This window comes from Zonotrichia albicollis, chromosome 3, assembly GCF_047830755.1.
Source record: "Zonotrichia albicollis isolate bZonAlb1 chromosome 3, bZonAlb1.hap1, whole genome shotgun sequence".
Taxonomy (NCBI): Eukaryota; Metazoa; Chordata; class Aves; order Passeriformes; family Passerellidae; genus Zonotrichia; species Zonotrichia albicollis.
Window position 1 is genome coordinate 110,905,748 of NC_133821.1, and position 21,592 is coordinate 110,927,339.

The 21,592-nt window shown below is 39.8% G+C and overlaps 2 protein-coding genes across 30 annotated transcripts in view; one reads left to right on the forward strand and one right to left on the reverse strand.

Annotated features, from left to right (window-relative positions):
- Window positions 1–635: 635 nt before the first annotated feature.
- Window positions 636–10,121, reverse strand: LOC141728652 (uncharacterized). Its single transcript, XM_074538617.1, has 4 exons — window positions 9,719–10,121; window positions 9,009–9,152; window positions 3,603–8,908; window positions 636–906 (listed from the first exon to the last, which is right to left on the reverse strand). The coding sequence occupies exons 1-3, from the start codon at window positions 10,119–10,121 to the stop codon at window positions 8,229–8,231; spliced, it is 1,227 nt and encodes a 408-aa protein (XP_074394718.1). The 3' UTR covers window positions 636–906; window positions 3,603–8,228.
- KHDRBS2 (KH RNA binding domain containing, signal transduction associated 2) overlaps window positions 9,857–21,592 on the forward strand; it is a 339,259-nt gene continuing 327,523 nt past the window's right edge. For all 29 annotated transcript variants that reach the window (XM_074538473.1, XM_074538475.1, XM_074538468.1 and 26 more), the window contains exon 1: window positions 9,857–10,210. In XM_074538473.1, the coding sequence (XP_074394574.1) occupies window positions 10,120–10,210 (91 nt within the window). In that variant the 5' untranslated portion in view covers window positions 9,857–10,119. The remainder of the gene's footprint in view (window positions 10,211–21,592) is intronic.

The window sequence follows — 21,592 nt, forward strand, 5'->3', positions numbered from 1 at the left end:
AAGAATTCCAGTTATTTAATTTTTATATATATGTGAAGAAAAAAAACCAAAAAAACAAACAAAAAAATCAAAACAAGAAAGTGTGACTTTTTAACTCTGCAAAAGGTTAGAAGACTATTCACTCTAGCTGAATGCCAACTGCCCACCAAAGCCACCCATCTCTCCTCTCCTCAGCTGGACAGGGGAGAGAAAATTTTACCAAAAATGTTAAAAAAGTTCCTTAATTGGGATTATGGCAGGGAGAGATAACTCACCAGTTATGTCACAGCCAGAGCTGGTTTATGGCAGTTAGTTAAATTTATTACCAACAGAAATCAGAGCAGGATAATTGAGAAGTAAAACAAATCTTAAAAACACCTTCCCTTCACCTCTCTGTCCTTCCTGGGCTTAACTTTATTCCTCATTCTCTACTTCCTGCCCTTGAGCAGTGCAGGCAGACAGGGAGTGGGAGATTAGGGTTAGTTCATCACGTTGGTTCTGCCACTACTTCCTTCCTGGGGAGAGGAGTTCTTCTTCATTGTGGTGTCCTTCCCATGGCACACAGTCCTCCCCATGAGGGCAGGAGTCCTTCCCATGAGCTGCATTTTGTCACAAACTGCTCCCATGAAGTCACAAGTCCTGCCATCAAACCTGCTCCAGAGTGGGCTTCCCACAGGGTCACAGCCTTCTTCCAGGCACTCTCCCTCTCCAGCAGGAGTTTCCCCATAGGCTGCAGGTGGGTCTTTGTTCCTCCACGGGCTGCATGGGCTGCAGGGCACAGCTGCCTCACCAGGGGCCTGCACCAGGGGCTGCAGGGGAATCTCAGCTCTGGGCGCCTCCTGCCCCTCCTTCTGCTCTGACCTTGGAGTCTGCAGAGCTGTTCCTCTCACATCTTCTCACCTCGCTCTTCTCTGGCCACAATTAAATCTGCAAAAATATTGTGGGTTTCTTTTCCTTCTTAGGGAATATAATATTCCCATCTTATGGAATATATAATAAGATATATTTTAATTAATTTTAAATATTTTTAATAAATACCTTCAAATTCATCAGGCTATGTATTTTGTTTTAAAAATAAAAAGTTACCTAAAGTATATTTGAGGAACTCTTAGGTAGCTGCCATTTACGTAGTTTGGGAATTATTATTGTCTGAAGTTTCTCACAAGTTTTTATTTTAACGGCTTCTGATTCCCCATCTGTGTATGGTGCACTAAATTTATAGAAATGCATAGTAATTATTACTTTCTGGTTTTTGATAAATTTCTAAGTTTGACTCACCCTTGAGATGTCAAGGTTTAAAATAATAGTACAAAATCCTATAAAATGAAGATCAGAAGGCTATATTGTTGTTCAGTCATTAAATAAAATTAGTATGATACTGACTGAACTGGGACAGTGCTTAAACACAGGTAACTGTGGTAGGGTATAATCTATCCCTAAATTTCATCTACTCTGAAAGAAATTGTATAATCATGGAGTTAGATCCAAGAGCTTTGGAATGACTTGTTTGGAAAGTTAAATAGTTGCAATATGAGACTGAAGTTAATACTCTATTTAGAAAAAGAATGAATCATCATCCATTTGCTCCATGGGTGAATTGAGCTTTGCAATAGTTGAGATTAATACAGTCCATCTCCTGAAATAAAGCAAATTCATATGCTCTGGCACAAACTGAAACTCCATCACTTTGAGCAGACTTGACAACATTTGCTGAACTTGTAACATTTTAGCATTCTTATTACTTTATTTGCTTTTACTGGAGCTGGTCAAGACCTTGAAACATTTTCCCCCCCACAAACTTGCTAAGTGTTTGTCTGCATTTTAAATTTCCTATACTTTGACTTTCTTACCTTCTGCACTTATTATGCACATCTCTAAGAGAATTGTGAGGAGGACAACTAAATTCTGGCAAATTCTCCAAAACCAAGAAACTGCGGGGAGCATTAAATGCCTTTGCTAACATTAAGAAGCAAGGAGAAAGGGTAAGTTTTGAAAATTTTGAAACTCCTCATGATCTGAAAGTTTTACAATTTGGGTTCATATTGGTTTTTCTAAATCTTACAGATGTGAAAGCCCATTGTGGACTGTGGATATTTTAGGAGTTAAAACACTCTTATCTAAATTAAAAACTGTTAATTTGAAAGCCTTTTCATGGAGAAGTTAGAAAAAAAATGAGTAAAAAAGCTGTTACTGTTCTTTATTCTTCTGAATTTGAAATCTGTCTCCTATTATGAATTAAAATATTACATTCAGATATGCTCAGTTTTGATCAAATAAATTGTGAAATAATTTAAAACATTGTGCCATGATTTACAGTTAATGAAATTCTAATATGATTTTCAAATTCTTTTCTTGTCTTAGAAACATCTTTTATCATTCAGTGATTTTTTGAGAAAATGTTTGTGCTATGATCCAGTAAGTCTGAAACATATGTGAAGTATTGATTCTATGACTTCTTTAAAAACAGACAAATCTTTATGAGTGGGATGAATATTACTTCACTTCATCTGCTTAACTAAAATACATATTTTTGAAAGAAAATAAGACAATATTTTTCATAGGCTTTTTTCTTGTTTTTTTTTGATCTGTACAGGTGATCACATCTGCATTTAATCCTAAATTAGATACACAGGGGCTTCTTAAGGTTTCTACTAAAATGTTCTGCCTAAAATAGTTTTTTATAAAGAAAGTGGAAATATTTAGGTTCTTTTAATATTACAAAGTTTCTCTCTTCAAAGGTCCTGAAGGGTAATAACTTCTAGTCCTATATTTAGCATGTAGCACTTTTCTTTAAGTGTAAGGTTGCTGCTATTAGACACTTCAAATGCATTTTTAATATATGATTATATAACTTTATGCTTAAAAGTATATGAAATTATAAAGATGTTTTATGGTGTCACACCTTTCCCCGTGTCACATTTCATTTTGAGCAAAATTGCCATAATGCTTGACTAAGGTTTGATGAGGTAGTTGAGCTCTTTCTGACCTCTTAATATGGTCGAGTATCTTGAAACTTGTTTAAGGTACTTGTGGAGAATTTTCTTCCTTGTTCAGTTTGTTGATGTTTTGGATGTCCTCTAGTTTTATATTGCATTTGAAGATTGCCAGATGAATACCATCTGTGAGTGATTAATCTGGAATTTTCCATTTGTACTTCTTCACTTCTGATGACTAAGTGGGAACAGGAGTTCTCTAGAGTTATACATTGTAAATGTATAAATAGACATATTAAATCATTTGCTGAATTTGCCTCATTTGAGATTTTGCAAAATTGCGACAGAACAATGGATTAATAACACATAATTTTATCTCATTGGCTGGATTTGGGCTTTGTGCACCTGATCAATAAAATAATTGAGATCAGAGAGTTGCCTCCATTGTATCCTTCTTAAGGAAGCAAAGTTAACTAAATCCAGCTGCTAATTAATCAATTACAAATGAATATTCTCTGAACAGAACTTAAACCAAAACTGGATTAAAATTTATGAATGCACTGTAGAAAAAAAACCCCAAAAACCCACAAAAAGCCCACCAACCCCAAAACCAACCAATCAAAAAAATACCACCAAATCCCCAAAACAAAGCAAAACAAGTCCACAGAAAAGCAGATATATACATCTTACCAGATTTCTTGTATCCATATCTACAAGCTTCCCTTTCTTTGCTTTCTACTTCTCATGCAAGTTCACTTGCTAAATGAAATGGCAAAAGTAGCTTGTTATATTCAATATACATTTTCCTATGTGTAATATAATCTCCTTATTTCTAGCTTATGTTCTTTGCATCCTCTAAACAATTTTATTCTCATTTGGATATAGTGCTTTCTTTGTGCATTTGTACATTTACTTACATCTTAGATGAAATATATGCATGCATCTCTCATCTTTTTTTTCTCTCAAATGTATTTTGTCATTTTATTTTGAGCATGTTCTCTCTTTCAGCCTCTCTATGCTTGAAGTAGAATACATTTTGTCATGCAAATCACGTGCACTTTTGGAAGACTTATTTTTCAGTTCCTTCATCTGTTATATAATGATAAACTCCTCAGGACTCTATTGTCATACACTGCTGAAATCTGTTTGAATTCATTTGTAATAATGTTGCTAGGTACAAGATAGATGCTTATGTTTAATCTAGTTACTGACTTTATATCCAGTGGAGAGAAATCAGATTTCTCATAGGATGACTCATCTCAACTGAAAATAGGTACTTGCAGGTCAGACGAATAAAGAGCTGCAAGAGCTCGTTTCAACCTCCTGAGTGTAAAGGGTGTCTGTTGTGGCTGAACCAGACTCAGACATGTGATTTTTACATGCCTAAAGCTCCATGAGACTACCAACTTCTCTTATATGCTTCTAATGTGCTGAATAATTGGCACATAACTATGAACTGAAGTCCTAGGAGTCTGGAAGCTGTAATTCTATTACTCTAAACCACACATCACCTTCTTTGTACTGCAGTTTGTCCATTAGTTCTTCTTCTTCTGCTTGTCACCCTTCAAGGGAAAAATTTGTATTAAAAGGAGACTTGCATAATGGGAAAGGACAGTGAAAACAATAAGAAAAAGGGAAAACGTAAAAGAAAGGTACAAAAGGAATTATTTTGTATCAAATGAAAAGGAATCAGAAAGCCATGTAAACAGAGGTTTTATATAAAAAGGAACAGATCCAAATCTTGGAGATAATGTTGAAAGGTACATTCAGGCTTATTGATTGCAGTAAGGTTAGAGAGAACAGGTGAATGGAGACTGTGCTATGATCATGGAGAAGATTTTTGTGGAAGTGTTTGAGCTACCCTCAATGGATAAACTATAATATAAAGGTCAGGATGAACAGCAGAGGTAGAACTTCATAAGCAAGCAAAATATAAGGCCTGGTGTTTACCTCCATGTGGAGAGGAGAAATTTATGTCATAGAGTCACAATTTCTTTGTTAGTTTTGTTAGCATCACAAGGAAGAAAGAAGACAAACATTCTAGATTCCATTTTATTCTTTGTTTCTATTTAAGCATTTTTCTGTGTTCAGCTGCTATGTTATAATTTATTATATTGCTTAAAATTATCCCAAATTAATGATGAAGGAGATCTTTCAGTGAAGTTGTGCTACCTTGCATGTCATTTACCCTGAGTTAAATTTTCTGTTACTTTTTCTTTACAGCATTGCAAGAATGCTAATATGAACTAGAGCTGTAACACATATAATTTTATAAAATGTGTTTTGATGAACTAAGAGCTTGTGATGTGGGTGTCATAAACTCAGTCACAGCATAAGGCAGAATTTGTTTTACACCTGGAAATCACACTGAACTCTCCTAGGGTTGTAGGTTCGCCAAGTTCATGAAACTGTTTAATGTCTTGAAATGAAATAAGTAAGTACTGATATATTTTTTTTAACTGAAGCTGATTTATTTGGTTTGTATAGACTAATAACTAATCTGTAAGAATTGTCTCCATTTAAGAAAATCAGTGTTTATTCAGCTGTATGAGTGAAGGGACCAAAACCCTGTTGAAATCAGGGACTTAGCACAGAGATCAACCATCTGTGTGTTGCACCATATATGGCTGAGTCTTTTGCTGCGCCTGGGGTAGTCTGAAGGTGACCTGCAGTGACTTGTGCCCTTGCTGATGCACATTTCCCTTCTGGATTTTACAGCAAGCTCTTAGTGTGGGAGACTTCAGGGCTGGCCTCTACAAGGAGAGGGTGTAGCCACTTCCATCTGGACCCACCCCTGGCCAAAGCCTAGTGATTATCTGAGTGCTGTTACATGGAAACAAGCCCTGTACGTGTTCACTTGCCCCAAAATCAAACCATGAAACCGCAAGGTACAAGAACTGGTATCCACAGGGCAGCATGCAGAGATCAGATGGAGCCTGGCTACAGACTGTATTCAAAGAAGGAATGAAATAAACTACAGTAAAGGAGGTAGGGCCATTCCCTCCTTTTTTGTACATGTACTGCTTCCTCTTTATTACTTATATTGTCTATTATAATTCTTCTTTCAGAGAAGGAGATGGTTACTTAGCTTATAGAAGAAAGTCCTTAATTTTTTATAATGCTCATTTGCAGTTTGTACAGAAACCAGGTAACACTGACCCATACCTAAAGCAAAAGAACCAGTAACGAAATTTGAAAGTAAATTGAATTCCTGAAATAGAAAACACTTGATTATTCTGATTTTTTCTGTATGAGGTCCTATGTACACTCACACACACATAGTTAACTATTCACTTAAATTATTGTATCAACTTTATTGGGAGGTGTCGGAAGGGTCATTCATTCTAATTGTGTTCACACTGACCATTCATTCTACTGCACATTCTCAAAAGATTTAATACTTTTTGAATAAGCATGTGCAAAGTTTGGAGTTTTTCTTCCAATTGTTTGCATCCACTGCCTTTTGACTTCAGTTCTACATAATAATACAATGTGTTTGGATGGCACTGGCAAAAATACTTAATGATTGTTACCTGTTCTGTCTTTGAATAAACTGCAATCTGGTGTGCTGTGATCCACTTCATTATCAGACTTAGCAATAAAATATAGTACAGAAAAACTTCAATTGTGTTTGACACTTCAAACTAAAGAATTGTAAAATGTGTCTTTGGTTTTTAGTAGCTGTGAAAAAAATTTATCTCCAACTAGCAATGAAGTCATGTTTGATGACATTAGAACATATATATCCTGTCAGACAGATTTTAATGGCTTTTTTTTATTAATGAGGTTTAAGGTAAAATTCAGAAAGGTATCTCAACGGCTTTGCAACCTAAGTATCAGAGAAAGTCAATTTAACCTTATAAGTTTTCAAAAATGAACTTATGGGGAACTTGTTTCTGTCTAGTTTGCTGTAAAAAGATGTGCAATGAAACCTGCTACTCTGGTCTACGCCTTTGACCAGAAAAAAAGAGTTAAATGAATTTAGCATTTCCCATCATTTAATAAGCTTCAAGGTGTTTAAATCAAAGCTTCCTGTGATCTAAGTAGGTTAAGAACAATTAAACAGAATAAAGTAACATTATTCTTGAAGCACCTTAGATGGAAAACCCCCAAAATTCATTTTCCATATCCATGACCATATGGTATGTCTTGAAGGCTACCAGGCCAGGATTACTTCTGGGAGGATGGCTTACAAGCATCTTGAAGTTGCTTTAGGAGAACACACCTATCATTGCTCTTCTCTCTTTCTGAACCAAGGAGCACCAGCATGAATTGTTCTGAAAAACAGAGGTGCAGAAATACACTCTGATGCCACAGGTGATCTCTTAAGCAGGACAGACCTGAGCTGTGTTGCAAACACGGCCATTTCTTCCTACGCTGTTAAACGGGAAGGGAGAACTATTCATGCGGTAAATTGAATCAGGGTAAATTATTAATAAACTATCTTAGTTCTGTGCTTTTCTTTGTTTTATTTGGTTGTTTTTTAAAGAAGGACTTATGTCTTCCCTTTATCCTCACACACTATTTGTAGTAAAAGCTGATTGACTATTAAACCTTTCAATTTTGCTATCAGTCTTCTCTGCTTCTTCACCTGAAATCAACTATTTTCCTGCTCCTATTCTTTCTCAGCCGGGAGATTGGTTCTCAGGTATTTTATCCCTCCCTTCTAGAAATACTACGGAATAATAAGCATCGGTCACCAACATTCCCTACGTATTTTTGTAAACACATGCAGTCCCTCAATTATCTGCGTGCTGAGTGGAAATTGCATAAATGCTGCCTGTATATGTCTTAGGATTTTGAAAACATTGCAGACCAAATCTTTATGTAATGTCTGTAGAACACATTCAAAACCTTGTGAATGCCATTATAAAGATTTTGCTTTGATTTTTATCTTTTTCATTCCTTCTTCCTCTGCCAACTCCCCCCAACAAAAACAAAATCACAAACAAACAAACAAAATCTAAACACCACAGCATCAACAAAAAAACTCCTTTGAAATGAACAGTACTAGGCCATTCACAAATGTATTATTGCAACAATTGTATATTTCATTACAATAAATACTAAGATAGTAGTATTAGTGGTACATACTAAGAAAGAATAGGGGTTGAACACAAAATGCTGTATGGTGCCATACTCTGCTTGTTCTTGAGGTCCCACAAATGGAGTTTTAATGAGTTGAGTTAGACATCTTTTGTTTACTTTCAAAATCAAAACACATTACTGTATGGTCGTTTGGGGCAAAATCCTGAATAAATATAACCTAAAATAAATGTATACTTAAAGCTAAACTCTAATTAAAATCAATTTTATTTACCCAAGCTGTAGACACTTTAATTGCACAATATCTCTAATTCCGTCAGGCGTGGCCGTGGGAGCTGCAGCACGGCATTCCTCGACAGGGATCGCCCCTTTCCCACAGGACCTCGGGCGCTTGCTGCGCCCTCTCCAGCGGCGCACCTCGGGCCTGGGCTGACATCTGCGGCGCGGTCTGCGCGCAGCGGTGCCCGCTCGCTGGTGCTCTGATCGCATCCTCAGGGGAGAGAGAGGCTGTCTGGCAGCTCCAGCACGGCCCCGCCGCCGATGCCTCATCGCTTTAGCGAGGCGTCTCGCCGGAGCCCGGAGGGCTGCGGAGCCCGGGGAGCGCGGCGGAGCTCGGCGGAGCTCGGCGGAGGCACCGCGGGCCGCGCAGGGCGCGGGGGCGGGAAGGAAGAGAGAGAGAAGCGCTGGGAGGGCCGGGCAGCGCCGCCGCCTCCGGCTCCAGCACCGCGGACAGCGCCCGGCCAGCGGCGCGGGCAGGCGGGGCGGGCACCGAGGCACGGCGGGCAGCGAGCCGCGGCCACACGAAGGGACACGGCCGCAACACGGCGGCTGCCCGGAGATCAGCGGCGCGCACGGGCAAGGCGGCCCACGCAGAAACACCGGCGGCGCAGGCACGCTGAGACACGCGTGGGCAAAAGGGCACAGACCTAGTGCGCGCTCTCGGGCACAGACTCAAGCCCAGAGTCACAGAAAACAGCGCAGCACAGCATCACACACACACACCCAGAGACACACAGACACACAGACACACACACACGGTTTCAGGCACACACGGACAAGCGCCCAAGCTCCCGCAGGCACAGCGCGGGCACAGCCGCACACGGTCACACATACACGCACAGGCACCACGGACGCCACTCACAGACAGGACCTGTGCTCGCACGCCCGCTGACTCACAGAAACTGGCACACACGGCTGCACGCCGACAGACACACAGACACAGGCACCCGCACAGTGACAGACGCACAGACTGTCCTGGTTCCTGACTGGACAGAGTTAATTTTTGCCGTAGCCAGGAGGGTTCATGGCCAGGACCCAGAGGTTGTTCTGCTATCACTTCAGGTCATTGCCAGCGCTGGGTTTATGGGGGAAAGGAGGAGTGTCTTAGAGAAGGGGCTTCTTCAGGTCCAGTAAGCCGTGCTGGGGGCTGGGGGGTAACCCCGATTCTGAGCATTTTGCCTGAGAATCACTCGTCTCTAACACTTTTGTGAATAACATCATGCTGTTACTGTTCATTTTCTTATCTCGTTGCTGTTTCCAGTAAATTGCTCTTATCCCAACCCGTGTTCTTCACCTTCGATTCCTCCAATTCTGCTCTCTAGCTGGCCACGGGGAATGGGGAAAAGAGTGGGGGGAGCGAGTGGCAGGGTGGTTTCAGTAGGAGCAGTAAATAAGGGAATACCTGTCCTAAACCACGACCCAGACACAGAGAGAGAAAGGCAGACACACAGAGAGATAGACACACAGAGAGCCAGACAGACACACAGAGAGCCAGACGCCAGCGGGCCCCCGCCTGGAGACAGCCAATGGCGTGACGAGTCTGCCCCCGGCGGTGGGCAGCCGCCAATGGGAGCGGTGGGGGCGGGGCCCGGCTGGCTCCTCCTCCCTATTTAACGCCGCGGGTGGCCGCGGGTCGCTCAGTGGCGGGAGGAGGAGGCGCGGGGGCGAAGGCGCGCGAGTGGTGGCGCGCGGCGACCCGCGCACGTGCCCGCCCCCGCGCGGCGCGAGGGGAAGGCGGAGGCGGGGCCGGGTCAGCGCCCGCCGCGGGAGGGGCGGCGGCACCTGCGGGGCGGCCCCGGCGCGGGCAGCGGCGAGCGGGCGGCCGAGGGCGCGGAGCGGCGAGCCCGGCACCCCGCGCAGCCCGCCCGGCGTGCCCGCGGCCATGGAGCAGGACAAGTACCTGCCCGAGCTGATGGCCGAGAAGGACAGCCTGGATCCCTGCTTTGTTCACGCCATGCGCCTCCTGGAAGACGGTGAGGCTCCGCTCCGCGCTGCCCCGGCCGGCGCGCTCCTCGCGGTCGGCGCTCGGCGGCCGCGGCCGATGGACGCGGAGCGAAATCGGGTTTGGGGGCGGGCGGGACCCGGCCGCGCGGGAGCTCGGGGCGGCGGCGGTTCGGGGCTCGGGGCCGCGCTGCGGGAGCCGTCCGGCAGCAGCCCCGGCAGCGGCAGAGAGTGCCCCGCTCCCCGCCCGCCGTGCGCCGGTCTGCCGCGGCTGGGTCCGCTCTGCGGGAAGCGCTCCTCTGGCTCCCGGGCTCGCTTACACAAAGACAGATGCTGGCGTTTCATTACACTCGTTGTGTCCTGTTTTCCGCGCTGAAGTAATAAGGTTTATATGATAATACTGTTATGCGTTAATGCGGCGCTGTTATGGTCGCCTGTGCGATGTCAGACATTGATTGGATATGGCTTATCAATTTCATGACAGTTTCATCCAGGACATGATGATTTCCTCTTGGTTTTGTGCGGAGATCAGAATACACTGGTTATAACATTTGGTTGCTCAGTGTAATTCGCCCTGCTTTCCTTGCCGTAGTTGGAGTAGAGTTTTAGTTGGACCTCAGCTAGAGGCTCTTTAAAAAGTTTATCATTTAGTCTGTCTTTTAATAACTGCTCAATATAGTGGTTGAGGGAAGAGTTTTTTTTTAAACAACCCTGCTAAACTTGGAACCTATTGTTGAAAAGAAGTAGTAAAGAATGATACATAAAGCAAGATAACCTGTCAAGATCTTAAATGATATTAAAGCAAAGCAGTGTATGGTCAGGCCCTTGAGAGTCACACATTCAAATGAACTCACATTCAGAGGTGGCAAATAATTTCCCAAGTTCTGTTTATGACTTAAAGAAAATCATAACTAATTCAGATTTTCTGTGCTAAGCAGTAAGATTTTTTTCCTCTGTCAGCACTTTTTATATTGTCCTTCCTTAATGTATGTTCTATTGATTGTGAATGAAGATACTGAGTCCAGGTTTTGTTGGAGTGCTTCTGTTTGATAGCTTTGGAATTCATACTGGATTTCAGTATGAATACAGAGCCATTTAGTACTCTTTTGTCATTGCTGCCTTGCTGCTAAGGAGGCTGCCATGCTGCTTTTTACAGTTGTTATTTTGATAATCATACTATAAACAAAGTCCTTATTTCTTAGAGGAATATATTTTTTGAGCCTTGCAGTTCGATCTTTTCCCAGAGGGGGGAAGTATCCACTGAGAGTGTGTGTGTGTGTCTGGGAAAGGAGGAAAATGCAGGAAGGACAAAACTGAAAGTAGGCAAAGAAAAGTAAAAAAAAGGAAGATAAAATTGGTTTTTCTAGGTATCAAGTTCGTGCAGAAGTTGCATTTTGAGCAACTGTGGGATTGAGTAAATGAATGGTTTTCTCATTCCTTTTTATCATAAGTAGGATTATACATTATTTCACTAGATCTTATAAGAGATGAAGGTGAGTTGTCTGAGAGAATGCTAATGTCAGATTCACACCAGGTACCTGGCATTATCCTTCAAAACACCATCTGTCAAGCTTTCTAGAGATTTGTTTTACAGTCTAAGGTATGATGTCTGTTAAAACACAACCATGGTTAGAATGTTACTACTTAAAGAAAATGACAATTAGTGCACTGGTTGCTGCCGGGTATAAATACAAAGGAAATTTATAGAATGGGCAGAATTTTCTTTTATTGATGCCAGAAGAAAATGGGAACCTTTAAGGATCTCTGTAGCAGTGAATAATTTTTAGGTTATATTCATAGTAAAACATTGTTTCCAGACTCTGGATTTCTGTTCTTGAGAATGTAATATGCAATCAGCTACATCCATATCAAGGCCAGCCAGGTGTTCTGTTTGTGGCGTCCTAAGCATTTTTGATTGCCAGTACATTTGGTGTCAAATGCTTAAGTGTAGATTTGCTGTGGAGCTCAGAGACTCAAGCATTCACTCTGACTTGGACGTGCTGTGTTGTTTCATGCTGGCTGTTGAAACCTGAGGTTGAGAACAGTTGTGTTGCTGTGAGAAACCGCAGAAGGGCACACAAGCAATAAGTATTCCAGAAAAATGCTTCTGATTTGCAACAGTGGATTTACTTGTAAAGATAAGACTGCCCATTTTTCCCCAATAATCTTTTTGTGTGTTGGATTCTGTTGCATGGTTTTTTGTGTGTCTTGGTGTACTTAACCAATATTAAAACCGACATATTACTTATGTTTTCAGTATGTAGGTCTTTGTCCTTCAGGTTGACCTGTGTCAGATGCATACTTCAATCAGTAGCTATTTATCCCTCACTATTAAGGGATAAGTAGAAATCACTTACTTTAGTCCTTACCTGGATCTGTTGAAATCCCCAGAAAAGGGACATTTCCTTTGGCAGAGTGTTTGCATATTTACCAAAAAACACAAAGAAAGGTGAAGAAAAATGTACACGTGCTGCTTAAATATAAGGAGTGGAAGCAAAACCTGATTTCTTTAAAAACCACAGTGGGAATCTGTTGTGGATTTTGACAATGAACCTAAGTCTCTGAATGGCCAATTTAGTGCCTTAATCAGGAGATGCTTGATTTCCCCATGGGTCATAACCTGTTTCATGTAGAAGTAGGTCCTACATGACTGTTGCACTGTTAACAATTGAAAAGTCATTGCTAAGTCATCTACTAGAACTTGTGAGTGGCTGGTGATATTTGCCTCAACCTAAGTTTTTCAAACTTTAGCAATCTGCATTGAACATATGTATTCTGAGAATATAATCCATTCAGTAGTGAAAATTAAAACCCTTGTAACTGTAATAGGTAGTTGAACTCTAAAGAATAGGCTAATCTCCATCTACTGGAAAGGGCTTTTCTTTATCAAGTGAACTGTTTTGTGTACTAGGCTGTTATAGGAGCTGGAAGAGTGCCCCTGTTTCATGTATAGCTTTAAACTATTTTACTGTATGCTGGTTAACAGTAGTTATTTTCTCAAGTGAGATTGTTTTGCTTTTAGTCAGGAGATGTCCTGATAAATGTATGAGGTCAAGTAATGCTTGGTTAGATAAAAAAAAGTCGGGCATGTTAAAGAGCATGTTCTTGAGCAGCACCTTTTTTACCCAGCTTGTGCTTATACTGCAGCACAGTCCAGAGCTCCAGAGAGAATGGAGAGCCTCTCTATTCTAGTGCTGCTCCCTGCCATGGAAGCTACCAGCTCCTTGTATGTGTTACTTTTGCATGATTGTGAATATTTATTGCTTTGTGTAAGATGTCTGTGGTTATGAATATAAAAATAAATGTGTCACTTTAGCTGTGAAGGTGTGGATGACAAAAAAGATACAACCAGTTGGATAATTCAAAACCAGTTTTATATCAGCCTTCCATTTAATAGGCTATAATGTCAGCTAATTGTCTGTGTCCTTTTTGGGGTCAAGCAAATTATATATATGTATGTGTATATATATATGTGTGTATGTCTTTATTTATATGTGTGTAGCTTTGGAATATCTTGCTTAGTGTTTTGTTACCAGTTCTGTGTTTTGTAATATAAACATAAAAGAAAAAGACCTATTGGAAAGAGCTGGCCAAAGTAAGAGCGTCTCTCCCCATGGAAATATCAGCATTACTAGGGTAATGAGGTAGCTAATTTCTCTCTTTTATAATGACAGTGCAATTGACCTCAGAATTTCAGCTGGCATTCTGAAGGCAATGAGAATCAGGCCTTTAACTTTAATCTTGAGTTAAGTCCCTAGATCATTCCATGTGGCATAGCAGAGTTTGTTAAGCCTCCAAGTTGTGTAAATTAGGCTCATATAGCTCAGCTATCGTCCACTTACAGGCTTCTTGTAGGACAGGCCATGATTATTCAAAACATCTGCCTTTACACGGAGCATTAGTAGGGTCTCTCATACAAGCCTGCAGTCGTAGTTCCAGCTAGTAGAAAACTGTTGGCATAATGCAAGTTTATTTTGTCTTATATTCAGGATTTCCTCTAATACATTGTCATATGTAGGTTTGGGATTTTTTTGGACTGTTGGAGATTGTTTTTCTTTTCATATAGAAATGCAGCTTTAGTTAATGAGTGTGTGTTTCTGTTAAAAACCTGGGATAATAATAAGGTTGTTGTATGCAAATTATTTGTCTCGGAAATACAGAATGTGACAATCATATTCTTAAACCTAGATGTGAAAGGCTTATGACTTAATAAAACCAGGCCTCTGATAATTTTTAATTTTTATAACTTTTTTCATTGGAAACTACTTGTGAAAATATGCTTGCAAATTTATGAGTTCACTTGTCTCAACAAGCCTTTCGACTAAAATAAGATTAATGTGAATGTAAATTCATATAATAATATTAATCTGTGAGTGGTCACTATTCTGCTTATTGTTTCTTTTATTCCTGATATTTACATCAGGTGAGAAGAAATCTGTATTCACAAAATAGTTGGTATTAATCATTGTTTGCTTTGCTGTCTCAAGAAATGCACTGTAAATTCCCAGTAGATTGACTCAGGAAACATGCTAATATTCAGAGCGTGTATTTTAGGTACCTTGGTTTCATTAGAAATTATATTTGTATTGATCATTTGGAGCCTTTTCAATAGAAAGTGCAAACTCTAGATGAATACAAGATACTTAGGATTTTTATAAAGTAGGGATGTACTAGGCATTACAGACTTGGTTCAAAGCTGACTAAAGTTAATGGGATTTTTTCTGTTGCCATTAGTGGGCTATCAGGCCGTCCTTGTAATACAAATATGATCTATTGACTGGTATAGCCAATAGGACATGCTTTTGCCCTGCAGAATGTAATGCAGATGAATCCCAAGTGATAACCAGATTTATGGAAAACAAAACATTATAAAATGTTAGAATGAGTGTAACAAAGCAAATGTTATGTTTATATTGACCCCAGCTTCTTAGTCATAAAAGGCATTCTTGCTTCAGGAGAGGAGAGAAAAAAGAAATGATAGATGTGATTTAAAAAATAGAAATAACAAAATTCTTTCAGACATCTGAAGCCACTTAGGACCATTTGATCCGTGATCTTAGAAAACATGTACTTTGAAACACAGTGAATTGTTTTACAAAGAGGCAACAATATGAATGCAGTAACTGAAGATTAGATTCTGATACTCTGGTTTAAAATAAAAGGTGCTTTGGTCTTTAAATAGTACTGTTTGAATCAGTGGGGCTGCTAAAGGTGCAATTTAGTGCAAATAGCAGAATTTAGTTCCAACTGTTTAAGGGAAGGTCAAAGGGATTTGCTGAGGTTTATCTGGATGCCCAGAGCCTCATTAACAAAGTACTAGTTTTTTGGCAACGTGAATATTTTCTTTGAAGGAGAATATTTTTCACTTGTCCAGGGAATTTTTTAGTAAATTTATGTCATATTTAGTCTCCTTGGTGTGTACATTCAGAGTGTAACTGCTGTAACTGTCCATCTCTTTTCCTCTATACCTTGAAGTAAGCATTTTAAAATTCAGGATTTTGGAGACTTGTTAATATTTGCAGTTAGTACCAAGAGAAGGCAGAATACCTGGACAGCTGAGTAAAACATTCCTGTCAACTGTTAATTTCCTAAGCACTGAACACCTGTGTAATGTGTAGAATAGAGTGGCCATTCCTAACCAGGAGGTGGCATGATTGGGCTCCACATGCCAAAATCGAGCTTCATATCCTGGCACCTTCTGGGAAAGGGCTAGTTGGGTCCAACAGATACATCCAGTCCTTCTTCACTGGATGTATGCTTTTCTCATTTAGGCAGTGTGCAGACAGTACGTACTGACACTGAGGTGTGCTGGAGCATGCTGGGCTATTTAGTAGTCTATAAAATCTGATATGATCAGCAGTGATCTGTGCATGAGTCTTCCAATAAAGGCTGAACATCTGCCTGACCCACCAGCGCAGTGCCGTGAGAGTGAAGCAGTTCCTCCATGACACAAGGACACGGGTCTCAGGCTCAAACTATGAGATGTCTTGGGCCTTACTTTAGAAGGCATAAATGTCGCTGCTGTTTGGTAGTTCTTCTGCAAGGTTTATTAAAATGGGAATATGTTTCACCTTGCTGTGCCTTGTAGCTGTACTGTGGGCCACACATACTGCTTTTATGGAATAGTTGTTTTCTGGATTGGCAGGGTCACTGCAGTCACCTGGTGCCGCAGTTCGGGGTTAGAGTGCCTTTTCAAAAATAAGCTGCTTTTAACTATTTCAATTAAATTTCTTTTCTCCAACAAATTGCTGAATGTGGAGGAAAATTCAGTGTTGTCACAGCTGATCTTAGAATATACAACTGTCTTTAAAACATTTTGAGAATAAATAAGAGGAGTGTTTTCATCAGGGATTTGAGGTGTTAAGAAAGCATACACAACAGAAAAAAAAAATCAGTTTTGCAGGTGGACTCTGCTAAGCATTGTGAAGGTATGCATTCATCTTTTCTTCACCTTGCATTTTTTCAGTCCTTGGATGGGTATCAGTGCACTACATCAGAATAAGCAAGGAAGCAGATAGTTTTTAAAATCAAGTGTGTCAAGTGTAGAACTTTACTGATGCTGCAGTTTAGTCTTTGGCTGTATAAGGAAATAAGATTGTGCATTCTGACCAGAAGAATGGAAAACCTTAAAACTCGTGTAAAGATCCGATGTGCATAGTACATGGAGTCTTGGCTTGTGCTACGTATCTTCAGTGGCTATGTTCTAAAACTCCCATCTGTGAGATGTAGACTGATGCTGAATCTCATTCTAATCTTTGAGATCTCGATGCGAAAAGACCTTCATAAGAAATGTGTAGTATTCTTATTACTTTTGGTACAAAATTACTCTTTTTAAAATTTGCAAGCAGAAATAATCCTGGTTATTACAGTCCTCTGTAAATCCTGTCATATTTTAATTAGAATCCTGCTGGAAATGAGTGCAGCTATTTCCTTATCCTAAAAAGGGCTGAAACTAATAAAATCTAGAAGAATTATTTAAGACTTCCAGCAGATTAAAAACTTCCAACTTCCCCCCTCCCCTCAAAAAAAAAAAATCCTGAAATAATGTATGCCTGTTCCTAATTTCACAACCTTTCCTGTTGAAAGGGAATTTTTTTTTGTTTGAATACTGAAAAAATTATCAAGTGAAACTTCTAATAATGCTAATATGGCAGTTTTGAAGATCATCCACACTTAATTAAGATGGTACAGAGTTTTGAGGGTCACATATGGCTGCATATGATATAACCAAAGACATCTCAAAATCGTCAAATGCTCTGCTTGTGCTGGGCATTCCTATTTATTGTCCTTGGGTTAGCATGATGTAAAGGCTGAAAGACACAGGGCAGGTCGCTGCTGTTCTGGAATTTCTCTGCACCTGCTGAAGTGTTCATCAGTTATTCTAGGATCTATCCCTTCTTGTAAGGGTTACACTGACAGATGTAGAAAAAAGTCAAAAGCTTTTGATTCATATAATACTTCAAATTCTGGCTATCAATGTAACTGTTAGAAAAAATAATACTATGTGCTAGTCTGGGGATTTATCAAAACATGCATTCCTCTTTGCTCTGCTTTAGATCTGGAACAGAATGTTTATTTGTTTTGTAGTTAGAAGCATTTTCGCTTTGCTAACTGGTAAAGACAGGTGTGTCTTCAGCAAAAGCAAAAGTAGCGGTCAAAGCCCTTGACTCATAATCAGTCAACTTCTGAAGAGCAGCACTGCAAATCAAGGAAAAACAGTTTTCCTAAGAGGTTTGAGCACTGGGGAAAGAAAACAAATCCTGTAGTTTAATGTTCCCTGGGATTTAAGTGTATGTTTCAAAGCTCTCTTTCATATACTTCAAGTTAGAGAGCTTGTCATCAAATCAGGGACCTTGTGCGTGTTTTAAAATGGCTTTTCAATATTGAAAAATTGAGTTAACTTACCTCTCCCAGCGCACATTTTTGTCTCAGTGTTTCTGCTAATGTAGGCTCATATTGCTGATTTTTCTAAATATTTCTAAGCAAACTTGTTTGTTGCATTTTGTCTTTTTTGAGATTGTGGAAAGAACATTTTGGTGTTGTCAGGGGTTGCTCTGAGGTCAGAATGTGAGCTCTGGCGGAGAAAGAGTGAGACATTGTTCTTCCTAAATACTTAGAACTACGCTGATTTGCTGCGGCAATGGAGCTGTTTCCTTGACTTTCCCATTTTAACCTAAACTGATTTTTCTCCAGTTCTTCTGAAAGGAGCAGCACCAAATTTAAGTGACTTACTGTCTCTTATTTTGTTGTTTGAGGGGCAGACTGAGGACTGATGAAATAAATTCCAGGAGATCTTTCTCCTTCCTGTCTTCAGACAGCTGTTCAACAGGAAAATGCAGTTAGTTTTGGTAAATGATTCTTATTATCCTGGTGTCTCCATAGGGCTGTAGAACTATCTAATAGCTTTGTCTTTTGCGTGGGTACAGATTGGCAGTTATGTCACAAATACTTGTATGCAAGGTGGCAGGATTTAACTCATTGTAAAATTTGAAATAACATCCTCCTCGTACATGTAGATCCAAGTAAATAAATTAATTTTATCAATTTATTTGTGCTCAAAAGCCATTGGTGGGTAATCTGCCACACCCAGTTCGTATATTGCATGGACTTCTTTTCCCTATCCTACACTCCTCTTTAAAAAGATCATTCTGTCTTTGTAAATACAATATTGCAGAATGCCCTGATTCTCTCTGGTATTTTAGGGGGTATCCAGATGCTGTTGCTGCTGTTAGAGGAGTAGTTGGTTTGTTCTTGCTGCAGATGGTTTACTGTGAACACCAACAGATCAGGTTGTGCATAAGTCTGTGAAGAAGGATTTTACTCACCTGTGTCAAAGGGGTCCAAGGTCAGCAGTGAATGTGGGAAAACAGGTGTTCATACTACCTATTTTATTGCTCTTCTTTTTCTGAAGACTAAACTGGGAGGTAACCTGGAAATACAGTACTTTATGTTGAGTTGTGCATGACAAAAAGATGTTTGTGCAGTACCAGCTTGCTAGAATACACAAACCATCTGTTCAGCACAAAAAGTCTCATGCTGCTCCAAAGTGTGTGAATAATCTGGGATGATATGTCAGATGCAAGGGGGAAGAGAGGAATAAGTTTTTGCTAGAAATATTTTGATATAATGCCTTTTTTAAGGAATGTTTGTACTGTAAGCTTTCCAAGTGCTTCTTGTGGTGGAAGTGGGAGATGTTTTCAGCATAAATGGAAATGGAGCAGCTTGGTTTTGACACAAAGCAGGAACTTGATGTGATTCTGCATCCCTTTAAACACTTAAGATGTCCTGATTTGGAGGCAAACAGAAAATAATTAGAAGCTGCTGTGAATTGTAAATATTACTAACATGGAAGATCTCACTTGCTGTTCAGTCTAAAACAGGGAGAATAACTGTAACATAGATTGTTGTGTTTATTTACTCGATAATTTAATGCGTGTAGGAGTGGCAGACACCTATGGAGTCCCTCTGAAGGCATGCAATACAACAGTATCAAAACAATGTAATTCTTAACAGAAGCTTTTCAGAAAAAATTGAATTTCATTGAATTTTTTAAATAGACCAACAGCATTTTCAAATGTTTATTTTACTACTTTTATCTATCCATTTTTTTCTGAATAAAACTTAACTAAAAGGTTCCAGAAGTCCTCACTTAATATTCAGTATTTTGTATCTAAGGGATGTGTGAATGAGAGGAAGTAAGTTAGGGATTTGGGGCAAGTTTTTTCTTTTTGCTACTCAATTTAAAATGACACATTTTTTTCAGTGCATTCCAAAAATACATTCTTGACACCTAATTCTATTGCACAGGTAGCTTCTGGGATTTCTGCCAACAGGTACAGGCAGAGGACAACATCAAAACCTTTCCCAAAGCTTAAAAAATAGTATTAATAGTATTATCCTATCCCTACATTGGAAAATTCTTCTATTATGGTTTATAACTGAAAATGTTTTGCTAAGTAACACAATACTGGTTAGTAAAAGCAAGTTCTCTGAACTCTGAATCTGTGGAGATTATCTCCATTTTATTTGCTTCAGCCTTCAGCTTCACTTTGTGCATGCTGCTGGTATTGCTGTCAAAGTGATTTTAAGTTTTGAATGACTAAAGTGTTTTTGAGCTGATCACTTGCCAAGACATGAAGTTTTGGATACTTTTTTAGCACCATCTTGGTACATTCATTCAGTATTGGAGGGTATAATTTCAATCATTACAAATTTCAGTGTGGCCCTGTGTTTGTCCTAGGAGCTTTCATTCCAGACAGCAACTCACTATCCATTGCTTTCCTTGGATAAGTGAGTGAATTAAAGTAAAACTGTCTCATAACCTGTGAGACATCTCTATTGCCTATAGTAGTCTATAGGGTGCTTTCTCATCTGACTGACAAAAGGCCCTCAGGAGTTTTGTCCCTCATTTGAATACTGAGTAGTATAAAGGCCATAAGCTTGTGACCTCTGAATTCTATAACTTCCCCATCTCTCATGATTTAAATGCTTATAGCCTGAGGTCCATGGACTGGGAAGGGATGTTTGGTTCAGAGGCAAGTCTCTACTGCGGAGAAAATGATCTTACTGTAAGAGTTATTTTAAAAGAAAAATAGTGCCATTTTACAGTAACAATTTATTGGAGACCTTTAAAATGGAGTTTTCAGGTGCCAGCTAATCTCAGCTATCATAACATTATTGCTATCACTAAGAAAAATACTTGACAACTGCAGGGGAGAAAAAGTCAAGTCTTTGATGTCCATTTGTGTTCATTTCTAAAGGGATATCTTTTAGCTGTTTACTGCAACTTTACAAGCAACCAGTCATTAGAAAGCGTGGGTATTAATGTTCATAGTTAATTTTGAAATTGTTCTCATGTGCCTGAATTGAGGTGTATAACTCATGTTGAAGTCTATTATTTCTGTGTGGAACTTCAGAAGTAATCCTGTGATGCTGGTAAATTGCGCAAACATCAGACTGAGGGATGATGCAGCACGTGCCTTTTTGAGAAAATCTGGGAAGACATGTTTGAGGAATAATTACTGCTAGTAAAGAAAAGAAGTTTTCTTTAGAGGCTGAAATACATAATTTCTTTGGTTGTTGGTATTGCTTCATTTGAAGTGCTTGAATATCCCATGCCCACTGACCATCTTTTCTGGGCGCCATTTATTCCATGGTTCCTCTCTCAATGGTCCTGTTGGGTACAAAAGCCCTCTAGTGCTTTTTCCCCTGGAACTGGATGTATGGAAGCTTGTTCCTTAAGCTACATAGTGGACCTGGGGGAGGGGGAAGGGAAGTCATAGTATCTACTCTTTTATATGTACCGGTGCTTAATAAGTCACTCAGTCTTTTGCACCCTGTAGTGAGGATTTGCACCTGGAAGTTCGTAATTAATTTTACTTTCTTTTTATTGTTCCTTTTCATATTCTTTTGCA

Excerpts from the sequence above, each read along its gene's own strand:
- LOC141728652 (XM_074538617.1), bottom strand. The coding sequence starts at position 10,121 with ATGGCCGCGGGCACGCCGGGCGGGCTGCGCGGGGTGCCGGGCTCGCCG. Across the intron at positions 9,153-9,718 it reads TGGCGTCTGGCTCTCTGTGT|CCGTGTGTGCCAGTTTCTGT; the intron begins GTCTGTCTGGCT and ends GTCGGCGTGCAG. Across the intron at positions 8,909-9,008 it reads GAGCTTGGGCGCTTGTCCGT|TCTGTGCCCGAGAGCGCGCA; the intron begins GTGTGCCTGAAA and ends TCTGGGCTTGAG.